A 21,361-nucleotide genomic window follows, 5' to 3' on the forward strand; every position below is an offset into this window, starting at 1 on the left:
CTGGCACAGCAATAGGCTGCCCCAAATTTAAATCTGAAACCACTGTAAAAGTCTGACTCACAGACGGACACAATACAGAAGCCTGATGATGGCAGATGAGATTCTGCTGAAACGTTGCTACAACTTTAAAAGCACCACTACTATGACGTGGGAAAATACCCGAACAAAGCTGAAGGCCATACATGTAAGTACCCCCGAAAACTCAATTGGATTCAGGTCTGGGGAACGGGCGGGCCAGTCCATAGCATCAATGCCTTTGTCTTGCAGGAAGTGCTGACATACTCCAGCCACATGAGGTCTAGCATTGTCTTGCATTAGGAGGAACCCAGGGCCGACCGCACCAGCATATGGTTTCACAAGGGGTCTGAGGATCTCATCTCGGTACCTAATGGCAGTCAGGCTACCTCTGGTGAGCACATGGAGGGCTGTGCAGCCCCCTAAAGAAATGCCACCCCATACCATTACTGACCCACTGCCAAACCAATCACGCTGGAGGATGTTTCAGGCAGAACGTTCTCCACGGCGTCTCCAGACCCTGTCACATCTGTCACGTGCTCAGTGTGAACCTGCTTTCATCTGTGAAGAGCACAGGGCACCAGTGGTGAATTTGCCAATCTTGGTGTTCTCTGGCAAGTGCCAAACGTCCTGCACAGTGTTGGGCTGTAAGCTCAACCCCCACCTGTGGACGTCGGGCCCTCATACCACCCTCATGGAGTCTGTTTATAACCGTTTGAGCAGCCACATGCACATTTGTGGCCCGCTGGAGGTCATTTTGCAGGGTTCTGGCAGTGCTCCTCCTGTCCCTCCTTGCACAAAGGTGGAGGTAATAGTCCTGATGCTGGATTGTTGCCCTCCTACGGCCTCCTCCACATCTCCTGATGTACTGGCCTGTTTCCTGGTAGCGCCTCCATGCTCTGGACACTACGCTGACAAACACAGCAATCCTTCTTGCCACAGCTCACATTGATGTGCCATCCTGGATGAGCTGCACTACCTGAGCCATTTGTGTGCGTTGTAGACCCCGTCTCATGCTACCATGAAAGCACCGCCAGCATTCAAAAGTGACCAAACCATCAGCCAGAAAGCATAGGAACTGAGAAGTGGTCTATGGTCACCACCTGTAAAACCACTCCTTTATTGGGGATGTCTTGCTAACTGCCTATGCTTTCCACCTGTTGTCTATTCCATTTGCACAACAGCATGTGACATTGATTGTCAATCAGTGTTGCTACCTAAGTGGACAGTTTGATTTCACAGAAGTGTGATTGACTTGGGAGTTTCATTGTGTTTTTTAAGTGTTCCCTTTATTTTTTTGAGCAGTGTATATGTTTTTGTAGATTTTCACGGGTACAGGTATGCAGGTCTTGGCGTGTTCAGGTCTTTTCCCATGTAAGATTGAGAGTATCTTGGCAACGTTTCGACGAGGTCCCACTCGCCATCTTCAGGCTGGTGCTTTCGGCTTCGTGCTTTTGTGAGCTTTGCTGAAAGCACCAGCCTGAAGATGGAGAGTGGGACCTTGTTGAAACGTTGCCAAGATACTCTCAATCTTACACGGGAAAAGATCCGAACACGCCAAGACCTGCATGCATGCATGCATGCATGCATGCATACATACATACATACATACATACATACATACATACATACATACATATATATATATATAAATAAAATGAACTGCAATTCAGCTAAACTGTCAGCTTGTTTTGACCCATGAATAAGTTATCAACATTTGTTAGACACCAAAATTAACAGTACATCAAAATGACTGGCAGCAGCTCATATTCTAAAAGCTATGTTTAAGATTCCCTGTGCATTCTTATGAGTGATGTGAAGGAGTTTTTGTTCCCAACTTTGAATTTTGATAACTCTTTACTTTTTTTAAAATAAAAGATACCAAAATGAACAGAGGTTTTTTTTTATAAGGAGGTAAATGTTTCTTTGTTCCTACTCAAAAAATAATGATGAAATTTCTATTTTTAAATAGTTCTTTAGATATAAACCCTAACCCTAACCATGTCCATAAAAATTGATCTGTAAAATAAGAACAAGCATTAATATACTTTGCAATTATGGATTTCCACTATTTTTATTAACATCTCTCTAAATTAGTAAGAAAAGGAGTTTGATTCTCCAACTGAGATCAGTTTATTTTCAAATTTTTTACAAAATAGAAATAAGGATCCAGAACATTTATATGTTGTGTGAGATTTTAATTGGTGAGATTTTGTCCACATTATATTGATTTACAAGGTGGTTTCCAGATTAGGAGTCTACCTTGCCTAGCATAACATTAGCATGTGAGAAGTAAAACTGGGATTTGATTGTACTTGTTGAGACATACTGCCCCAAACGTGCCCAAACTGTCTAGTAAAGCCTTTACCATTAGAAGGGTAGCATTTGGTATGGATACAATGAACTCTGGACTCTGGTAACTTAGTCAATACTTTCTTTCTCTTACTAAAAAACATTATGTAAAAACCTTGATTGATCAAAACTACGATGGTGACAACAATGGTATACAGCAAACTATGTCCCGGAATCTAAGAAGAGCAAATATAATGACATAACATGTTGTGTAGCAGTAGGGAAGGATGTAACAGAACTCAATGAATTATGCCTGTTCAATCATGAATAAAAAGAAATCAATGTCAGAAATAATGAATTTCTGTTAAGTGACTTCTGCCCCATCTTGCCACAGTTGTTAAGTAAATTACTGTAGTTATTAAGTTACTGTAGTAACACGGTTGTGAGGTGAATTTGGCTTCCCTATTAACTTTGCTTGTCGGAAGGTTGCAAAAGGTGTTCACATGATCTTGGGACACTGCTACCGTCATAAACACAAATCAGCTGCCCTGATGGTCTGAATTTTGATCATGTGATCCTGGGGATGTTGCAACAGTTGTAAGTGTGAAAAACAGTCCTAAGTAACTTTTTCAGTGCTGTTATAACTTGAATGATCACTAAATGAGCTGTTATAAGTAGATCATTGGGAGTTAGGCATTAAAATATTTTTTTTAAAAAAATTATCATCATTGGAATATCTGCAAGAAATAAAAAGAATTGAAAAGACCACAAATTAGATCAAGGAACAGAAAATGAAGAAGCTAAAGTGTTCTGGGATTTTAGAATTCAAACAGACAAGGACCTGCCATATATACTAGATTTAACAATGGTTGATAAGAAAGACAAAAAAGGCTGGATAGTGGATATTGCAGTACATGGAAACAGCAAAACAGAAAGAACTGCAAAAAAAAAATCACAAAACACAAAGACCAACAGATAGAAGTACAACAACTGTGACGAGAGAAAGCAAAGTGAATACAAATAGTAATAATAATAAAATAGTAATAATAGAAACAATAGTAATAATACTATTATACTACTATATATACTATATGAATAGTAACAATAAAATAGTAATAACAACAGCAATAATAAAAATGCCCAATCCAGTCTAAACATTTTGGCTAACTATGCAACCAACCATAATAATAATAAACACAAATTGTGACAAAAGAAAGATTAGAGATGAGATTTAAGAAAAATTGTGCAATGTCCGAATGGATATTATTCAAGGAAATATTTTTCCCAATTTATTGACAAGAATAGATATGTAAGAACAAGAAAAAGCGAATAGAAAAAATGTCTGGATCAGACACTCAAAAAAACCCCACCCAAAACAACTCAATGGTTACAGATGAATGTTTAGAAAAAGGTCAATATCAAGCATAAATCTATTCCGATATAAATACAACAGAGAAATAAATATAAACTTAAAAGCAAGATTGGTTTGATTGCTCGTGATGAAGTACTGAGAAAAATGGTGATGAAAATATGAATGATGAAAGACTGTGATTGTGAGTCAGATCATTACTTGGTAGTGATAAGAGTGGATCTTGGAAAAAAAATGGGAGTGAATGAAAAGAAGTGAAAGATATCAGCCTGAAGAAGATATTTGTAGCAAATATTGGAGTAAAGTTACTGTGCCATAAGAACTAAAGAAATGAAATTCCAAGTAATGTAGACCAAAGTAATTGAGTTTGACAGGAAGAAATACAGTGAGAAATTGCATATAATACAATGGAAGAAAAAACAGAGCAAGTAAACAAATTTGAGTGCCTTAACCTTTGACATCTTGCTTTGGTACCTATGAAGGAACAAACTTTGTCCCTAGCCCTCAGATATGATGGGCCAAAACTCTGTATGCCTTTAGAAAAACTAACAGTTAACAGTTTTTTGTTAAAATCTTTTTCTGCAGGCCTGTATGTCCCCATTTCATTCTAATTATCCTGCTTGGTTACCATTGTATATGTTATATGTATTTTAATATTGTATGGTATTTTTCTTTTGTATTCTCCTCTTGTACACCACCAAAAGTCACATTGAGTTGAGAACCTCTATACATCCATTTATTAGACAAATGCTTACTAAAGATGAAAAAATGTTTAAAAAAATTCTGGTAGATAGTCAACGTACATGGTCTGCTGAAGAGACAGTTTATCAAACAAAGTGGAAATAATTATGCTATGAGAATTTGTTTCTGTTCATTTTGATATATGCACATGAGAGTTGATTATATCAGGATGCTATGAAATAGAGTTTATTGATCCTTCATACTTTTAGACCAACTCACCTAAGTGGCTCCAAGTGCGTTTAGAATGTGTACAGTAAAAGAAGAATAAATGTTTGATTAATTAATATGGATTGAATACAAAAGTGAATGATCTGTATAACAGTTATATATTAAGAGAGGTTAAGTTAGGGCTAAAAAGAAAAGGTAATGTATGAATCGGTGTACTGATATGGTAGAAGCCAATATTGTTTCTAAGGAGAAAATGATAAATATAGTGAACAGTACTGGTATAAATTAGATCTACCTATGTTCCTTCTCTTGCCCCACTCCCCAACCATCTCAGGCCTTTAATTTATTTGGCTTAGCATTCCCGATTCCTTAATCTACATTCTCCCTAATGTTGTTTATTCAACATTCCTTACTTTCACATATATGAAAAACAGGGATAAATTACAGGAAGAAAATCTGTAATGAGATAAGAGTTACAGAAAATTGTAATTTACTGGAATACATTCAATAACTTTTCCCCAGCAGACTATCGAAAGAGTATGATCTGTCACTGAGATCATACTCTATGCATGGTTTCTTTTATTATGTTTAATTATTGGATTACATCTACTTCAGCTCAACCATTCTAATTTTACAAGCTCAAGAGTTTCCTGAACCACAAGATGGGTGGCAAATAAATTTGACTAGAAATAAAGATATTATTTGTCATAAATAACATGGGATTGTTTAATCATATATATCAGACTTTCTCTTTCTACCAATTTTTTCATATAATTAAAAAATGTAAACAAAAAATGGAACTGTAGCAGCTATGATTTAATGTGATGTTTAAACAATACAAGAATTACTTTAAAAAGAAAAAAAGTGTGAACCAATAATATAGTATATCAACTTTTTTGCCCAATCTATTCTCCACATAAGTTTACCAGCATAACCTGTGAAATAACTACAGTCTGTGTCCTTTGCACAATGCAGGGTATAAATATGCTGCTGGTATAAATCTTTCTAAAGCCACACTGCCTCCTTCTGGACACAAACAGTATACAAAAATTTAAAGAACAAATTGAAACATCATCACCAGTTACCAGGAGACAAGCTTAGTGTGGAAAAAACCCACTATACCAGGGGTCCCCAACCACCAGGCCGCGGACCGGTACCGGTTCGTGGAACATTTCCTACCGGGCTGCCAGTTTGCTGGCTGCCGCCATCTTGTTTGACGAGAAAGTGCTTCCAGGTGAGCTTTTCTGGTTGGAAAGCGGCGTTTGGGTCCTGAAGGAATCCTCGCGCCTTAGTTTCATCGAAGGGGGGGGGGCTTCGAACAAAACTAAGGCGCAAGGATTCTTTCACACCCAAGGCAAGGCGAGCCGAGCGACCGTCCCGAAGCTGTCCCAAAGTGAAGCCCATGGACAAAGGTACAAAGGAGGAGTTGAAGGTGGCGGGGAGAAGCGGGGGATGGCTGGCTGGCCGGTCGCTCGACTCGCCTTGCCATGCGTGCTGATGCCGGTACCGGGCCGCGGATCATTTTGTTATGCTGGTACCGGGCCGCGGCACAAAAAAGGTTGGGGACCACTGCACTATACTACAAAAAATGAATTTATCTAACATTTATAAATTGTATACAGTATATCAGATTGTGCAGTAATTTGGTAGTACAATTCACAGATTACAATATATATACAGTTCTGGAATTCTTAACTTCCTTTTTACCATGAGAGATACAATTTTGGAGTATTAAAGCAATATAGTAAAATCATGGCAAGCACCATAAACTTATATAATTGGGGAATGGTAGGAAGGAGAAAAAAAAGTGGTTAATCAATAATCAACAAATGAACAGTAAATCAACAAATGAATTGACTAATATCATAACTTTGTAAAATTATATACCTTAAATTGGCTAACATGTTTATATACAATATTCCCTTTAATCCATCTCTATGAACATCTCTTATTCCAATAATTTGTCATTCCAATAAATTGTGCACCAATGTTTATGTGCCTCTTAGCAGGTAGAGAAAAAAACAGTAAATGCAAATTGTTACCTATGTCCTGTTTCATAACTGTACTTTCATTTGTGTAACTCTTTTTGTCCTGTCCTCAGGTGCTTTGGAAAATAGCTTGACTCCCACTTGTTTTTTGGGAACACCTAAGATATCGGAACACTGCTATCATGTCACCCCCTAGTCCAAGGGTCTTCAAACTTGGCAAGTTTAAGACTTGTGGACTTCAACTCCCAGAATTCCTGAGCTAACATGACTGGAGGAGGAATTCTGGGAGTTGAAGTCCACAAGTCTTAAAGCTGTCAAGTTTGAAGGCCCCTGCACTAGTCCTCCCTTTCATTACAGAGGGTGGTAAGCACAGCACAAAACATCATGGGTTGTTCCCTGATACCACTAGATGACATCGCCAGGGCTCGCTGCCTTAGAAGAGTGAGGAAAATTCTCATAGACAACTCACATCCCGGTCAGCACTTCTTGACTCTCCTACCATCAGGTAGGAGATATAGAAGCATTGCCAGCCACACCAACAGGCTGAAGAACAGTTTCTACCCATGGGCTGTCAGACTTCTGAACAGAAAATAACTTCATGCCAACATAGTATGACAGACTTGCGGGGCCAGTGCGTTGTGCAACAAGGTCACATTGTGTAGTAAGATTGGGACTAGGTTAGGGACTTTTGTCCTCACTGTGAGTTGTGTTGGGGGGATGCACGAAGGGAGGCTCAGCCAATCTCATTGTACACATGTTGTACTCTGACAATAAAGGTAATAATAATAATTCATCAGACTAGACAACCATTCTTCATATGTTTTACCCTCCAGTCCCCTAATCATCTTTGTTGCTCTTCTCTGCATTCTTTCTAGAGAAGGGTCTCCAACCTTGGCAACTTTAAGACTTGTGGACTTCAACTTCAAGAATTCCTCAGTCAGCTTTGCTGGCTGAGGAATTCTGGGAGTTGAAGTCCACAGGTCTTAAAATTGCCAAGTTGGAGATCCATGTTCTAGAGTCTCAACATCTTTTTTTGTATTATGGCAGACGCAGTATTCCAAGTGTGGCCTTACCAAGGCCTTATAAAGTGGTATTAACACTTCACGTGATCTTGATTATATCCCTGTTAATGCAGCCGGGATCTATGTTGGCTTTTGTGGCAGCTGCAGCACACTGCTGCCTCATATTTAAATGGTTGTCCACTAGGACTCCGAGAATCCCTCTCAAAGTTTTAGCCCAGTTTATATCGGCTATAGCTATTGTAATTCACGAACTATAGTTTATTGCCTAGCCAGCTCTGGAGTGCCAGCCAATGATAATTTTTGTAAACCACGATTAAGGAAACCCCGGTTTGGATAAAAACAGAGACGAAGTGGAGCGTAAATACGACCGACCGCGGGCGATCATCTGGTCTCGCTCACCTGCCCAAGTTTTGTGCTGCGGGATCCGATAATACTTGTTTCCAAAGTGGTCGATGCCCACGTACTCGCTCCCTGGCCCGATAAAGCGCTGCTTTAGCAAGCGCAGAAACCGCCAGACGCCGCTCATGCCAGGCGAAGGGCGCTGCGAAGCCGCAAACCAGAATAGCGGCTCCCCAACTCCCTCTGCCCAAACGGGAACGGCACGCTAGGCGCCCCAGACGCGCTGCGATGATAACTCCTCCCCGCCCCTTTCCGTCGGAAGCCACGCCCACATCTCCCTCAGGTCCAGAACGTCCGTCCTGTTAATTAGAGATAATAAAATTGAAGAAAACACATCCTGCATTTCTATTAAAAAAAGCTATTTCATGTTAAAACCCCAATTTACTAACGGCTGAATGACTCTCTATTAATAACATTCCTGGGAAAAATTATTTTCTAGACCGCATTTTGGGAAGTATTTCGAATTTACACTACAAGTTGCAAAGGAAAAGCCGCTTTTCTGCATCTTTTCTGATAAGTTTCTCTATCTTTTCCTGAACCTGACGCGTTCGACGCTTTCTGAGCCGGTGCTTTCCTGACCAATGACGTTTCAATGCCAAGGGTTCTTATTGGCTAAGAGAGCGACGCTTTGAGCCAATGGGCGCGAGATAATTTCGAGGCATGGTGGCGTCGTTGTTGCGGGTTCTTCCTCTCAGGCTATGTTGGGTTTTCTTTCCGCTCGTCAGGCAGGTGTAGATGACCCGCTGAGGCTCCGACGGGCGGAGGCTACGAGGAGGTAAAGCCGCGTTCCTACTAGCGGTTAGCCGGATCGCGTTTAGTCTCCTCAGGACACACGTGATCACGGAGGGTCCTGCACAGCCTCCACGTCAAAACAAACGCCTCAGACCCGGGTTCGTGGGGTGGCTCTCTTGGGTATAGATACGAGATCGTGACCTTCAAGTCAATGTTGATTCCTGGCGACTCCCTGGGCACCTGCCCTGCAGTTTTCTTGGGAAGATTTCAGCAGTGGTTTGCCAACCTCCTTCCTAAGGCTGAGAGAGGGACTGGTCCAGGGCTACCCGGCTAGCTTTAGGCTTACAGTGGGACTAGACTCATTGCAGAATGAAACAAAATCCCCCCTGAAATAAAGCTGAAAATGAGCCTAGTTATAGGCTAAATATTTGTAGGTGGTGAGTCTTTGAGAGATGTACGCAATGAAATTTTACTTTATGCCAATCAGGGTACGTTCAAAGTGACAAAGTTATTTTAAGTTCTATGTACAACAAAGGATGCTTGAACATGGGCACATTCATACGGATTAAGCATTTTTGCATATTGTGCCCATACGGTTCTTCCACTTTCTAGGAATGGCACTAGAAAGGGAGTTTTGGCTCCCCCCTACACAGTGAATCTAGCTCATGATCAATCTTGCTTGCTCATTTGTGTATTTGCAAGGAGGGTTAGTCAATGTCCTTTCCTGCAATTCTCCCCCGCATGACACCTTTAGTTTAGTTTAGTTTATTGTCATTGCACCTCATCAAACACCATCTTCAGTTATCAGGGCCTACTAGCAAAGAGAGCTACTTGGAAGTAGCGTCCCAAAGGTGCTTTTTCAAGAGGCAACTGGACTTTCTGGTTTTTCTTTGAAGCGGTTTCGCTTCTCGTCCAAGAAAAGCTGCTTCAGCTCTGACTGAATGGAGGGGAATGGAAGGATTTATTTTTCTTGCAGTCAAAGCTGAAGCAGCTTCTTGGATGAGAAGCGAAACTGCTTCAAAGAAAAAACAAGAAAGTCCAACTGTCTGTTGAAAAAGCACCTTGGATGCTTGATGACCTGGATGAGTGAGAATCTCCATAGCCACTTGTAGTGGTTAAGGCATCAGCTAGAAATTCGGAATATTATGAGTCTAGTCCCACTGTAGTCCCACTGTAAGCCCAGAGAGCTGTAAAGCTCTCTTTGCTAGTAGGCCCTGATAACAATAATACCATCTTACTAATAAGTCTGAAATATAATATAATATTTAATATTATAATATAAATATAATAGTTTTGAACTATTACCATCTGGCAAACGGTACAAAATAATAAAAACAAGGACAAATAGGCTGAAAAACAGCTTCTATCCCAGGGCAGTAGCTCTTTTGAATTCTACTGTATAGTGCAGTGTTGGTGCAGTGTCGGGGGTTTTCAGTTCAATGTGTGGAGGGTGAAGAATGTGTGCTTGTGTTTATTTTCATGGTCATGATGTGCACTGAAGATGGTGTTTGATGAGGTGCAATGACAAAGAAAACTAAACTAAAGGTGTCATGTGGGAGAGAATTTCAGGAAAGGACATTGACTAACTCTCCTTGCAAGTAAACAAATGAGCAAGCAAGATTGATCATGAGCTAGATTCACTGTGTAGGGGGGAGCCGAAACTCCCTTTCTAGTGCCATTCCTAGAAAGTGGAAGAACCGTATGGGCACAATATGCAAAAATGCTTAATCCGTATGAATGTGCCCATGTTCAAGCATCCTTTGTTGTACATAGAACTTAAAATAACTTTGTCACTTTGAACGTACACTGATTGGCATACATTAAAGTAAAATTTCATTGCATACATCTGTCAAAGACCTACAAATATTTAGCCTATAACTAGGCTCATTTTCAGCTTTATTTCAGGGGGATTTTGTTTCATTCTGCAATTAGGAACTGATGCCCCTAGTTCCATCAATCTAGCTGCAGATTCAAGAATGGCATTTGGATGGGAAAAGGTACATAAGGTGACCTATGAATGTGTGCTCATGTAATTTATGCAGCCTTATAATGAAATGTTAAAAACCTGGTACGATTATATTTCCCCCATGCATTAAATATGCAATTTGTAAATGTTTGGGAGAGAACCATTTGTGTGATCACAACTTTCCTTCTAAGGTTATTTGGTAAATAAGTCTCAAAATACTGCTCTAAGTTTGAGAAAGGATGAAATAATACTGATGTAATTAATTGATTACAGAAAAAAATTACATGGTGCACCATAATGGTGCAGCTCACAAATAGAAATACAATATGCTTGTAATTCTCAATCATTGAATGACCAAAACTAGCAAATGCATCTAGGATTGCAATTTACTTTGAAAGAAATTGATATTGTAGTTATTGAGAACTATTTTCTAAATAATGTATTCTGTAAAAATAGTAATAGGAATGACAGTCCAAGCATCCTTTGAAATTATAGGGTTGACCTCTTTTGTGTAAGTGTGGATTTCTACCTATACTAAAAATCTGTAATTCCATAAATGTATTGCATATTACACTCTGCATGTTGATAGCCATTCCACATATAATGGCATATTGTTACTTATTCATTTATTCCTCAAATGACATTGACATAATTGTAAAATATAATCTTCTTTATTCTTTTTTGTCTGTTATTTCCACATTTGATTTACAAGTATTAAAATGACAAATATTTAACTGTTTAATTCATATAAATTTCAGATACATATTAGTATGTGTAATATGCTATTTCCTCCATCAATACAGATAGAACCTTGGTCAATGTAGTGGATTGAAGAATTTGATGGCATTTCAATAACAAATATTATATAATTTTAATTTTGTTTACAATACTTCCTTTTTTAAAGGGTATTAAGCTTGGAGTTAAATAAGAACAAAGATGTTGAAAGAATTCATGGAAGTGGAATTAATACCTTGGATATTGAACCTGTTGAAAATCGATAGTATGTATATTTATTATGCTTTGTAATGAAATGTATTTTACTGAACAAATTTGAAAATATTTGCATTTTTAAATTCATGCTAACTTTTTTTTTCATTAGAAGTATTTTCTTAAATTTCATGAATCCATGATATCTTATATATTTATTTTGTTTCGGTGTGTGTGTGTGTGTGTGTACACACACACAACACACACTATGAAGTGGTATGTAAGTCTAAGTGTTATTGCTACTACTTTTGTTCAGAGGTCCTTTTGATTAATCCCATATGTTCCCCTCAAACAGCCCTGGGTGCATTTTCTAAGCATTCTTGTGTTGGTAGCTTATTTATTACTTACTGTATGGGTATGTGCCAACACCTAGAAGGATCAATACAAAATTAGTTGTGGTTAGTTTTTTGTCTGGCTAGTGAAAATGGAATCTGGGCAGATAACAAAATAAGCATTAACCGAGCCATTTCCAAACCAGAGAGACAGTCAATTTAATGGAAATAACTGCTACTCCATATTTGGACAGAACATCAAGGCTTACGTAAACCTGAAACGAAGATAAAGGTCTGCATAGGATTGGCCCCGGAGCAGTTCTGGGCAGGGATGTAGTACACCCATAATTTCTTTACCCGATTCACTGTTTTAGCATGTCATGTGAACATGACAAGTGTGAAAAATTGTGTTGTGCCTTAAAATATTTGCAGATATCTGAATAAAAATTTCTTAAAAAATTGTTTTGTTTTAAAACAACTTTCAAACTATATCAAGAACACTTTATTATAAAATCATTATTCAGATATTTCAGTCTAAATATTTTTTATTTGGAGGGGAGTTGACATAGCACATAAAATGGTATTCTAAAACAAGAAATCAAGTTGAAATGAATATATATTATTATATATCAAAAATAATATATATTAATTTTATATTAATTAAAATGTTCTAGTATTCTAGTATTTAGAATATAGTAAAAAAGTAATTTTCAACAATTTTTAAAAGATAACATTATATGTTTGGTGGGGAGGAGTAAAGCTTACAACATCTGAATTGATTCATAACTTGTTTTCTTACAGTATGTTATCAGGTGGTTCTGATGGTACTATTGTATTGTATGACCTTGAGAACTTCAACAGAACACCATGCTATACCTGTAAAGTGATTTGTTCTGTGGGAAGGTGTGTATACGTAAAAAACTTTTTATGAATATGTTACCTACATTACATGTTTATAGTTCACTGCTAACTCATATTTTGTCAACAAAATAAATGAAACATTATTTAAGAAACTATTGTTAGCACAGTTTGTGCTATAGCATAGTCAGCATGTATTTCTAATAGTATGATCTTGTACCAAGGTCAACAAGATTGATCTTTAGCTGTCCTTTATGGGTTGTTTGACAGACCAAATTTACAGTTTTTTTATTTCATTTTTTAACTCCTACTTAAACATTTAGGGGGAAAAACTGAAATTCTTTGTAGTTGTCATTAAGTTGCAAGATTGGTTTAAATCCAGTTCAAAGTTCCAAAGGAAATTAGTTATATAAAATGGAGGCACATAGACAAAGCAAGGAATGCAATGCATATATAAAAAATTTAAATGTAAGGGTGTGATTATTGTAATAGGAAACTTGAAACAACTATTTCCCACATGTCACCATTACATGTAGTCCTCAAGTTGTGATCATAATTCAGCCCAACATTTATGTTCCTAAGTAAAACATTTGTTAAGTGAGTTTTGCCCCATTTTACAACCTCTCTTGTCACAGTTGTTAAGTGAATCACTGCAATTAAATTAGTAATATGGTTGTTAAGTGAATCTGGCTTCTCCATTGACTTTGCTTGTCAGACAGTCTCAAAAGGTGATCACATGATCCAGGACACTGCAACCGTCATAAATATGAGTCAGTGGCCAAGCATCTGAATATTCATCACAAGACCATGGGGGTGCTGCAACGGTTACAAGTGTGAAAGATGATCATAACTCACTTTTTTCAGTGCCGTTGTAACTTTGAATGGTTAATAAATGCCCTATTTTAAGTCAAGGACTACCTTTTACAGTTTTTGATTATTCAGATATACAGTTTGTCCTAAACAGTATAAAAACAAAGGCATTTTGGTAACTTGTGCAGACTCATCTGAGTTCAGGTGAAGGTTGGCATAAAGCAATCTGATGTTCTGATGGAAAGGATTGCCAGTCTGATGTCATGGAAAGTCAAGTAATCATCCCTGAATCATTTTCTGCAATCTCTGGAAAGAACTGCCAAAATTGGTGGTATAGTTTTCCTGTCATTTTGAGGTAGAGATACAAAACTAGTATACAATAAACTGGGGGGGAAACTTAAGAAAAATAAATTCTCACAGGCAAATAAATTTAAAAAGCAGGAGAGAAAGTTTATTATACTTTGTTTTATTATACTTTGTTTTATCTTCCCACAGTAGCTTCTGTTTCTCTTGGAGCAATAAATTATACTTGTGGCAGTCTTCTCTAACCTTGATGCTTTGGCTTGCAACTTTAAATCAGCCAATCTCCCTCCAGCCAATTCACTCACATAGAATATGGGAGGCAGGAATACTAATGTAGTTGTCATGAAAAACATCTTAGCTATGTGATTATTAAAAGTTAACACCAACTAGATGGCACATCATCATCATCATGTCAAACCATGTGAAAGTCACTAGATTCTGAGAGTAACAGGGTAGTGATCCTAGAATCTTACCAAACATTGTCTCCAGGCTTTTATCATGTACGGGTTTTTTTTTGCAGGATTTAACATATGTTTTATTTTTGTAATCCATAGAGAGCCAGTAAAGAAAACAATATTTATGTTTCTTTTAATATATTTAGAACATTTCTTTGCTTCAGAGCTAGTACAGAGCAATAAACTTTGCTCTCATCTGCATTGATCCATTGCATCCAAGTTTGCCCTAATGGCTCCTAATTTTGTACACTTTGATTTAGAGCAAAGTTTGGTTATCAGCTATTGTGCTGCAACACATTGGTGTGCCACAACAGGTTTGCACATATGCCACCTCAGCTAGAAACCTACCTCTATGACATCACCAGCAGGACTGCCTCTATTCTTTTTTTGATGCCATAGCATTTCCAGTTTCAAGGCCTGGAAGTCCTATCTTTGTAATGTGTGCTGTGAGGTGAAGCTGATTGAAAACTGCTGGTTAAGAGAGACGGCCTTCTTGAAGATCTTCTTTGGAAGGCTTTTGTATTTTTGTACCTTTTTTTAATTATGTGATTTACCCAGTAGGTGGCAGAGCTAGCTTAGGTTCTGCTCTATTACATTAAAGTAAACCAAGGTAGAATTACAGTGAGTATAGTATTTGAGCTGTTTTATTCTTTCTTTCCAGTTTGAACTGATATTAGCTCTTCCTGCAAGGGGTTTGCTACTTAGGTTTTGAAAGAATTAACATATTCAGATTTGCTGAGCATTATTACAGAAAATCATCCTTGTCAATTTTACTTTTCTATAACTGCGTTATAGGAACCACCCTGGTGTTCATAAATACAGCGTAGAGACTGTTCAATGGTATCCTCATGATACTGGCATGTTTACTTCAAGTTCATTTGATAAAACACTGAAAATATGGGATACAAATACTTTACAGGTAAGTTTTCTTTAATAATTTATATGAAGGAGAATCAGTAGTATTTTAACACATCCTTGTTTTTATAAGGGATTGGCTGATTTTTGTAAAGCAACTTAAATGAACACACAATACAATCAAGGCTAATGTATGATTAGTCTCAAGAGTTGATGTAGGATCACAGGTCAGCAAAGACTCTGTACTTGATATGGAAAGTTAAATAGTTGATCATGGAAAAGTAGCTTTTAAATTAATAAGTTATATTACTTGTAAATGTCAGACACATGCTTAACAATAACATTGCGGTAAATCATAGATTATATAACCATTGTTTATTAAAGCAGGGTTCCTCACATTAAATTGTAGTTTACAAACTATAATAGCTAAGATAACAAGCATGGTAAGTTAAAACCACAAACTACATTTTGGCTCATTGTGTTGAATGAGCTTAGAGAAAATGTCCATGCAACATGCCACATTTGGTGAAACTGAATAATTTACTCTTCTATTATATATGATTCTGCAAACCAAGGAGAGTCAAGGTTGCTGTGGAACAGATATCTGGGGTGATATCCCGGTCAACTTTGTAGTAGTCAGCTAAAATATTCCTGCTATTTTTAAAATAAATACTTTTAAAAAATAATATTCTCAATAACATGTTTGGCATCAAATCAGTCTCATTGGTTATCCCTAACGCCCTACTATCATTCTGGTGCCCAAGAAACCCACCATCAAAAAGTTGAATGACTACAGACCAGGGATCTGACATCCATAGTTATGAAAACCTTCGAAAGGTTAGTGTTGGCCCATCTGAAAGCCATCACATATCTGCTGCAATTTGCCTATCATGCAAATAGCTCAGCAGATGATGCTATCAGTATGACACTGCATTACATCTTACAACATTTTGAATCACCAAAGAATAGAATTCTTTATTGGCCAAGTGTGATTGGACACACAAGGAATCTGTCTTGGTGCAAATGCTCTTGGTATACATAAAGGATACATTCGTCAAGAGTCAAGAATCATAAGGTACAACACTTAATAATAGTCATAGGGTACAATAAAATGATACTAGGAAACAGTCAATATAGATCGTATGGATACAAGCGACAAAGTTACAGTCATACAGTCACAAGTGGGAGGGGATGGGCAATAAGGAGTGTTGAGAAGATTAATAGTAATAGTAGTGCAGACTTTGTAAATAGTTGGACAGTGTTGAGGAAATTATTTTTTTAGTAGAGTGACGGCGTTTGGGTAAAAACTGTTCTTGTGTTTAGTTGTTCTGATGTGCAGTGCTCTATAGCAGTGGTTCCCAAAGTGGGCGGTGGTGGGATGGCTTAGGGGGGCGACAAGAGGTGAGAGGGGTGGCAGAGGAGTGCTGGAGGTGGGCCCCTCGCAGGGCGCAATTCAGGGGTGGGATTCTACTGGTTCATTACCGTTCCCAGTAATTTGGAAAACCGGTAAAACGGGCCCCTGGCTGGCCCTGCTCCTCTCTGCCCACTCCTCCATTCCCTGCCCAGTCAGTCCTTATTGTGCATGCGTGACAATCGCTGACGGCCACAGCGGCGCATTGGAGAGGCGGAGAAGCAAAGCTGAAGGTCGATAGTTTTTGCTCCAACAAGCATCCAGACGCTGCGTCTTTTTTTCCAGCCGCACCAAAAAAATCAAGCGGCATCTGGAGGCTTTTTGCAGAGGACATTACTGCCCTTCAACTTTGCTCTTCTTCTCCAATGCACCACCGCCACCGCGTTCTAGGCGCCGGCCATGCAGGTTCACCCCATTGACTACTGCAGCACTCCGCTCAGACTTGCTTGGGCAAGTCCCTCTGGTGCAGCGGGTTCAGTGGAGTGGACCTGTGGGGCCAGCACCTGGAATGCGGCTGCAGCGGCGCATTGGAGAAGTAGAACAAGCAAAGCCAGTGGTCGGTAATTTTCATTGCAAAAAGCCTCCAGCCACCACATGTTTTTTTAGGTGTGGCTGCAGTCCAGAGAGAAAGAAAGAGGGAGGGAGGGAGGAGAAAGTGAATGGGATATGGAGGGAGAGAGAAAGAGAAGGAAGAGACAAGAAAAAAAAAGGAAAGAAAAAGGGAGAGAGAAAGGAAGAAAAGGGATAGACAAAGAAAGAGGGGGAGATAGAAGAAGGAGAAAGTGAATGCTCCAGTAGGGTTAGAAGGGAGTGTGTGTGCGCACACATGCATGGCTGTCAAAACTCCAAAAACAGGTCTGGGAAGGTTAGTCATAAATTAGAACACTTGCTAAGCAACTGGCCATTAAGCGAGGACCACTTGTATTTGGTTTGCCAGTCACATGACCAGCAAGCCACACCCACAAATTAGGCCACACCCACAGAACCAGTTAAGAAATTTTTATCCCACCCCTGGCTGGGAGGCACTGAGGATGAGTTTGTAGCACCAAGGGGGTGGTGGACTGAAAAAGTTTGGAAACCACTGCTCTATAGTGTCGTTTTGAGGGAAGGAGTTGAAACAGTTCATGTCCGGGATGTGAGGGGGTCTGTAAATATTTTCACAGCCCTCGTTTTGACTCGTGCAGTATACAGGTCCTTGATGGAAGGCAGGTTGGTAGTAATTGTTTTTTCTGCAGTCCTAATTATCCTCTGAAATCTGTGTCTGTCCTGTTGGGTTGCAGAACCAAACCAGACAGTTATAGAGGTGCAGATGATAGAACTACGTAAAGGTCCTTTTTCTACTTCAGCACAGTGTTCAACATCATTATTCCTGAAATTCTCTTCTACAAACTGACTCAGCTAGTTGTGCCTGATGGTCCTAACCATACTTATAGATGGATTATAAGCTTTCTAACAAATTTGAAGCAGCAAGTGAAACTAGAGAAAATCACATAGAACACCCATTCAATTAGCACAGGAGCCCCCCAGGGCTGTGTTCTCCCTCCATTACTTTTCTCTCTATATACCAATGACTTCATCTCGAAGGATCCCTTTGTTAAAGTGCTGAAGTTTGTAAGTGATACAACAGTCATTCGTCTCATTCAAGATGATGATGATGAGTTGCATATAGACAAGAGGTAGATCTACTGGCTCTGTGGTGCAGCCAGAACAGTCTGGAGCTGAACACTCTTAAAACTCTAGAGATGATAACAGATTTTAGAAGAAGCTCTCCTATTCTACCACCTCTTACAATATTAGGCAACACAGTATCAATAGTAGAGACCTTGAAGTTTCTAAGTTCCATTCTCTCCAAGGACTTGAAATGGACACCTAACATTAGAAACATTAAACAGGTGTAACCAAGAGTGTTCTTCTTGCGTCAACTCAGAAACAGTTTTACAGAGGAATTACTGAGTCTTATTTGTACATCAATAACTGCCTGGTTTGGCACAGCATGTTTAGTATGTCATTTAAACATTTTCATTATTTGTAGTTTGACATAATCTTGCCAAGTAGGTAATAGTAGTTGGAACTTACAAACCAAAGAGAAACTGCACATTTTAGAGACACGGGTATATATTTTTAGAATTTATGTTTTACAAGATTCATTGAATTGTTTGATGTTGCCAGTATAATCTGGGGATATGCAAATAGAGTGGGTTCTTGAAATTTTTTGTTTTTCTCCTAGAGTTGGTTAATCCATGCATTCTTGGAATGGTTCATGCTATTTCAAAGACAGATTATATCTGGAAGACCCCAGATACCTTACCCGTCTAGAAGTCATATATTATACAATAAATTTGGGCATGCCTATATATCTGTGCATGATATATATTTACACACATAGTATGTATCTGCAAGAAGTCACATTCCAGAAAAGGGCACAAGATGGCTGAAAATATAGACAGACATGATATTCTTCCGATTAAAATCGGAATTCCGATTTTTTGGGGAATCGCCCCCCCCTTTCCCCCCGCCCTTCTTCTCCTCCTTCCCCTCCCCTCGGAGGCCCCGAGTCAGGAGTTGCTACCGCTGGCGCGGCTCTGCGTGGCTCAGTCCCGCGTTGCCTCAGGAAGGGAAAGGCAAAAGGAAGAGCCGTGGCGGCGCTTTGCAACGGCAGCAGCGGCTCCTGGTTTTGCCTTTCCCTTCCCGAGGCAACGCGGGACTGGAGCCGCGCAGAGCCGCGCCGGCGGTAGCAACTCCTGACAGCCCCAGCCGGATACCTGAGCGGAGCCCGGGCGGGCGGTGCGAGTGGAGCCCGGGCGGGCGGGCGGTGCGAGCGGAGGCCGCTGAGCAGCAGGAAAAGGGAGCTGGGCAGCAATTTCTTGGCGCGCGGTGGGGGGGGTCTCTTTTGGCCGGCCCCGATTTTTTTTTCAGATTGGAATATCATGCCTGTATAGATTACATTACTTGAATTAATAACTCCTAATTAATTTAATTAATAATTAGTAATTTATAAAATGGCCACATTAACCATGTAAATCGGTCTCCTCAACATGTACAAACTATACACATTCATCTTCCTCTTTGCAAAAAAGGAGGAAACAAAAAAGGATGGAACTACTTTGAGAAGGGGTAGCTATTGTGGGGAAAAGGGAGGGGGGGAGAAAGAGAGAAATGGGATACATGATGAATCCATTCAAAGTAAATGTATATAATGTAGAAATTATAAATTAAAGGGAAATTTTAGAATTATGTTGCAATGACAATTCAAAGCAGATCTTAAGGTAGATATCTTTAACTTCAGAGACTATGGGGATATCTTCTACCTCTTTAAAATTGTTGAGAAAATGTTACTGCATTTTCAGTGTTGCATCAAGTTGAATCCATTTCATGCAGCCATTGTTTCCTCACAAAAGCAAGAAATCACTTGGATTTTCAATTGAACCTATCAACTTTAAAGCCAGATAAATGTATCTATGGTTAAAGGGCACCATGATCAAAGATTGCATTAAAATGGTAATAGAAAGTAATAAATTATTTTACTACAATGTTATTTAATGCACAAGTTTGTATGAATATTATTTAATGTCTTACGTAAAATAACAGGTGTTTAAAATTTAAAATTCAATTTTGCAAATATTAATAATACTGAAATTTAATCATTTTATAACTGACAATTATGAAAAATATAAACATAAAAATTATAAAATGTAAAAATTTATGAAAATATAAAATATAGAAAAATAGAAAAAGTAACTGTAAGATGAAAGTGGGGGCTAAACATAATATAAATGTAGAATGGTATGGAGGTTTTTTTCTTTGTAATCCTGAAAACAGGATTAAAAATGTTGAAGTAGAAGCTGTTTATTTTGTAATTATAAGTACATGTATCTTTGTATTATATTGATGGTATATGCAGAATTAAAACATAGCACTATTTTACATTTGCTAATGTGTTATAAATAATAACTATTGTCTATTGCTTCTGGTTAAGATTTGAATTGGTCTGAGTATTTAATAATGTATTGTTTTTTAATTAACAGCCTGCTGATGAATTTTATTTTGATGGGACAGTATATAGCCATCATATGTCTCCTGTTGCTACAAGACATTGCTTAATTGCAGGTTTGCATTAATTTTAAATATATTTTGAATATAACAATCATATTTTAACTGTCTTTCATTTTTTAAAATAATTTGTTTCTATATTCAAGATTGTAACATACCATAATTTAGAGTTACAAATGTGCGGCATAATTTCAGTAGGGCTGTTGTTGGTTTCTGTTTATAATTATTGACCTCTACAAACTTGAGAAAGAATATTTGAATAGTACATAACCTTATTGTGTAATGTATGTTCTAGATATTTATCATGCTTTTGTGAACACATTGGGGCTTTTTTTAATAAACATGCACAAATTGTACTGTTAAAATATTTCTTGGCCAGTCTGATACTTAGGCATAGCAAATAATAATTTTAAAATAAATTTTTTTTAAATAAAAATATTTGTTGCATGAAGGGGCCACATATCTGACTCTTCTATCATTTCTCTCACCTCCATCACCATATTTTTAAGAGTATTCATAGTTCACATTACTTACTTAGTCAAAATAGGGTGATTTAAATTATGTTTCAATGAACTTACGCCACTAATTAACATGGTTTACCAGGCATTGTGGCTAAATTTTGAGTTGTTAGAAAACGAGAGCATCTCATGAATAAGGAAAGTATTATA

The 21,361-nt window shown here is 38.3% G+C and overlaps 2 protein-coding genes across 3 annotated transcripts in view; one reads left to right on the forward strand and one right to left on the reverse strand.

The window, feature by feature from the left end:
- Positions 1 to 8,271, reverse strand: part of NDUFAF2 (NADH:ubiquinone oxidoreductase complex assembly factor 2) — a 48,399-nt gene extending 40,128 nt beyond the window's left edge. The window contains exon 1 of the mRNA XM_026670520.2: positions 7,995 to 8,271. Coding sequence (XP_026526305.1) covers positions 7,995 to 8,121 — 127 coding nt within the window. The 5' untranslated portion in view covers positions 8,122 to 8,271. The remainder of the gene's footprint in view (positions 1 to 7,994) is intronic.
- A 349-nt stretch (positions 8,272 to 8,620) lies between these two features.
- Positions 8,621 to 21,361, forward strand: part of ERCC8 (ERCC excision repair 8, CSA ubiquitin ligase complex subunit) — a 32,207-nt gene continuing 19,466 nt past the window's right edge. Inside the window, exons 1-6 of one of the 2 annotated variants that reach the window (XM_087958379.1) lie at positions 8,641 to 8,769; positions 10,621 to 10,723; positions 11,597 to 11,692; positions 12,753 to 12,854; positions 15,173 to 15,296; positions 20,669 to 20,750. In XM_087958379.1, the coding sequence (XP_087814505.1) occupies positions 12,754 to 12,854; positions 15,173 to 15,296; positions 20,669 to 20,750 (307 nt within the window). In that variant the 5' untranslated portion in view covers positions 8,641 to 8,769; positions 10,621 to 10,723; positions 11,597 to 11,692; position 12,753. Of the gene's footprint in view, positions 8,770 to 10,620; positions 10,724 to 11,596; positions 11,693 to 12,752; positions 12,855 to 15,172; positions 15,297 to 20,668; positions 20,751 to 21,361 lie in introns of both variants that reach the window. The other variant, XM_026670519.2, reaches the window with a different exon arrangement.

The sequence above is a fragment of the Notechis scutatus genome, chromosome 2, assembly GCF_049901735.1.
Source record: "Notechis scutatus isolate UNSWTSFEM ecotype Mainland chromosome 2, rNotScu1.2, whole genome shotgun sequence".
Lineage (NCBI taxonomy): Eukaryota > Metazoa > Chordata > Lepidosauria > Squamata > Elapidae > Notechis > Notechis scutatus.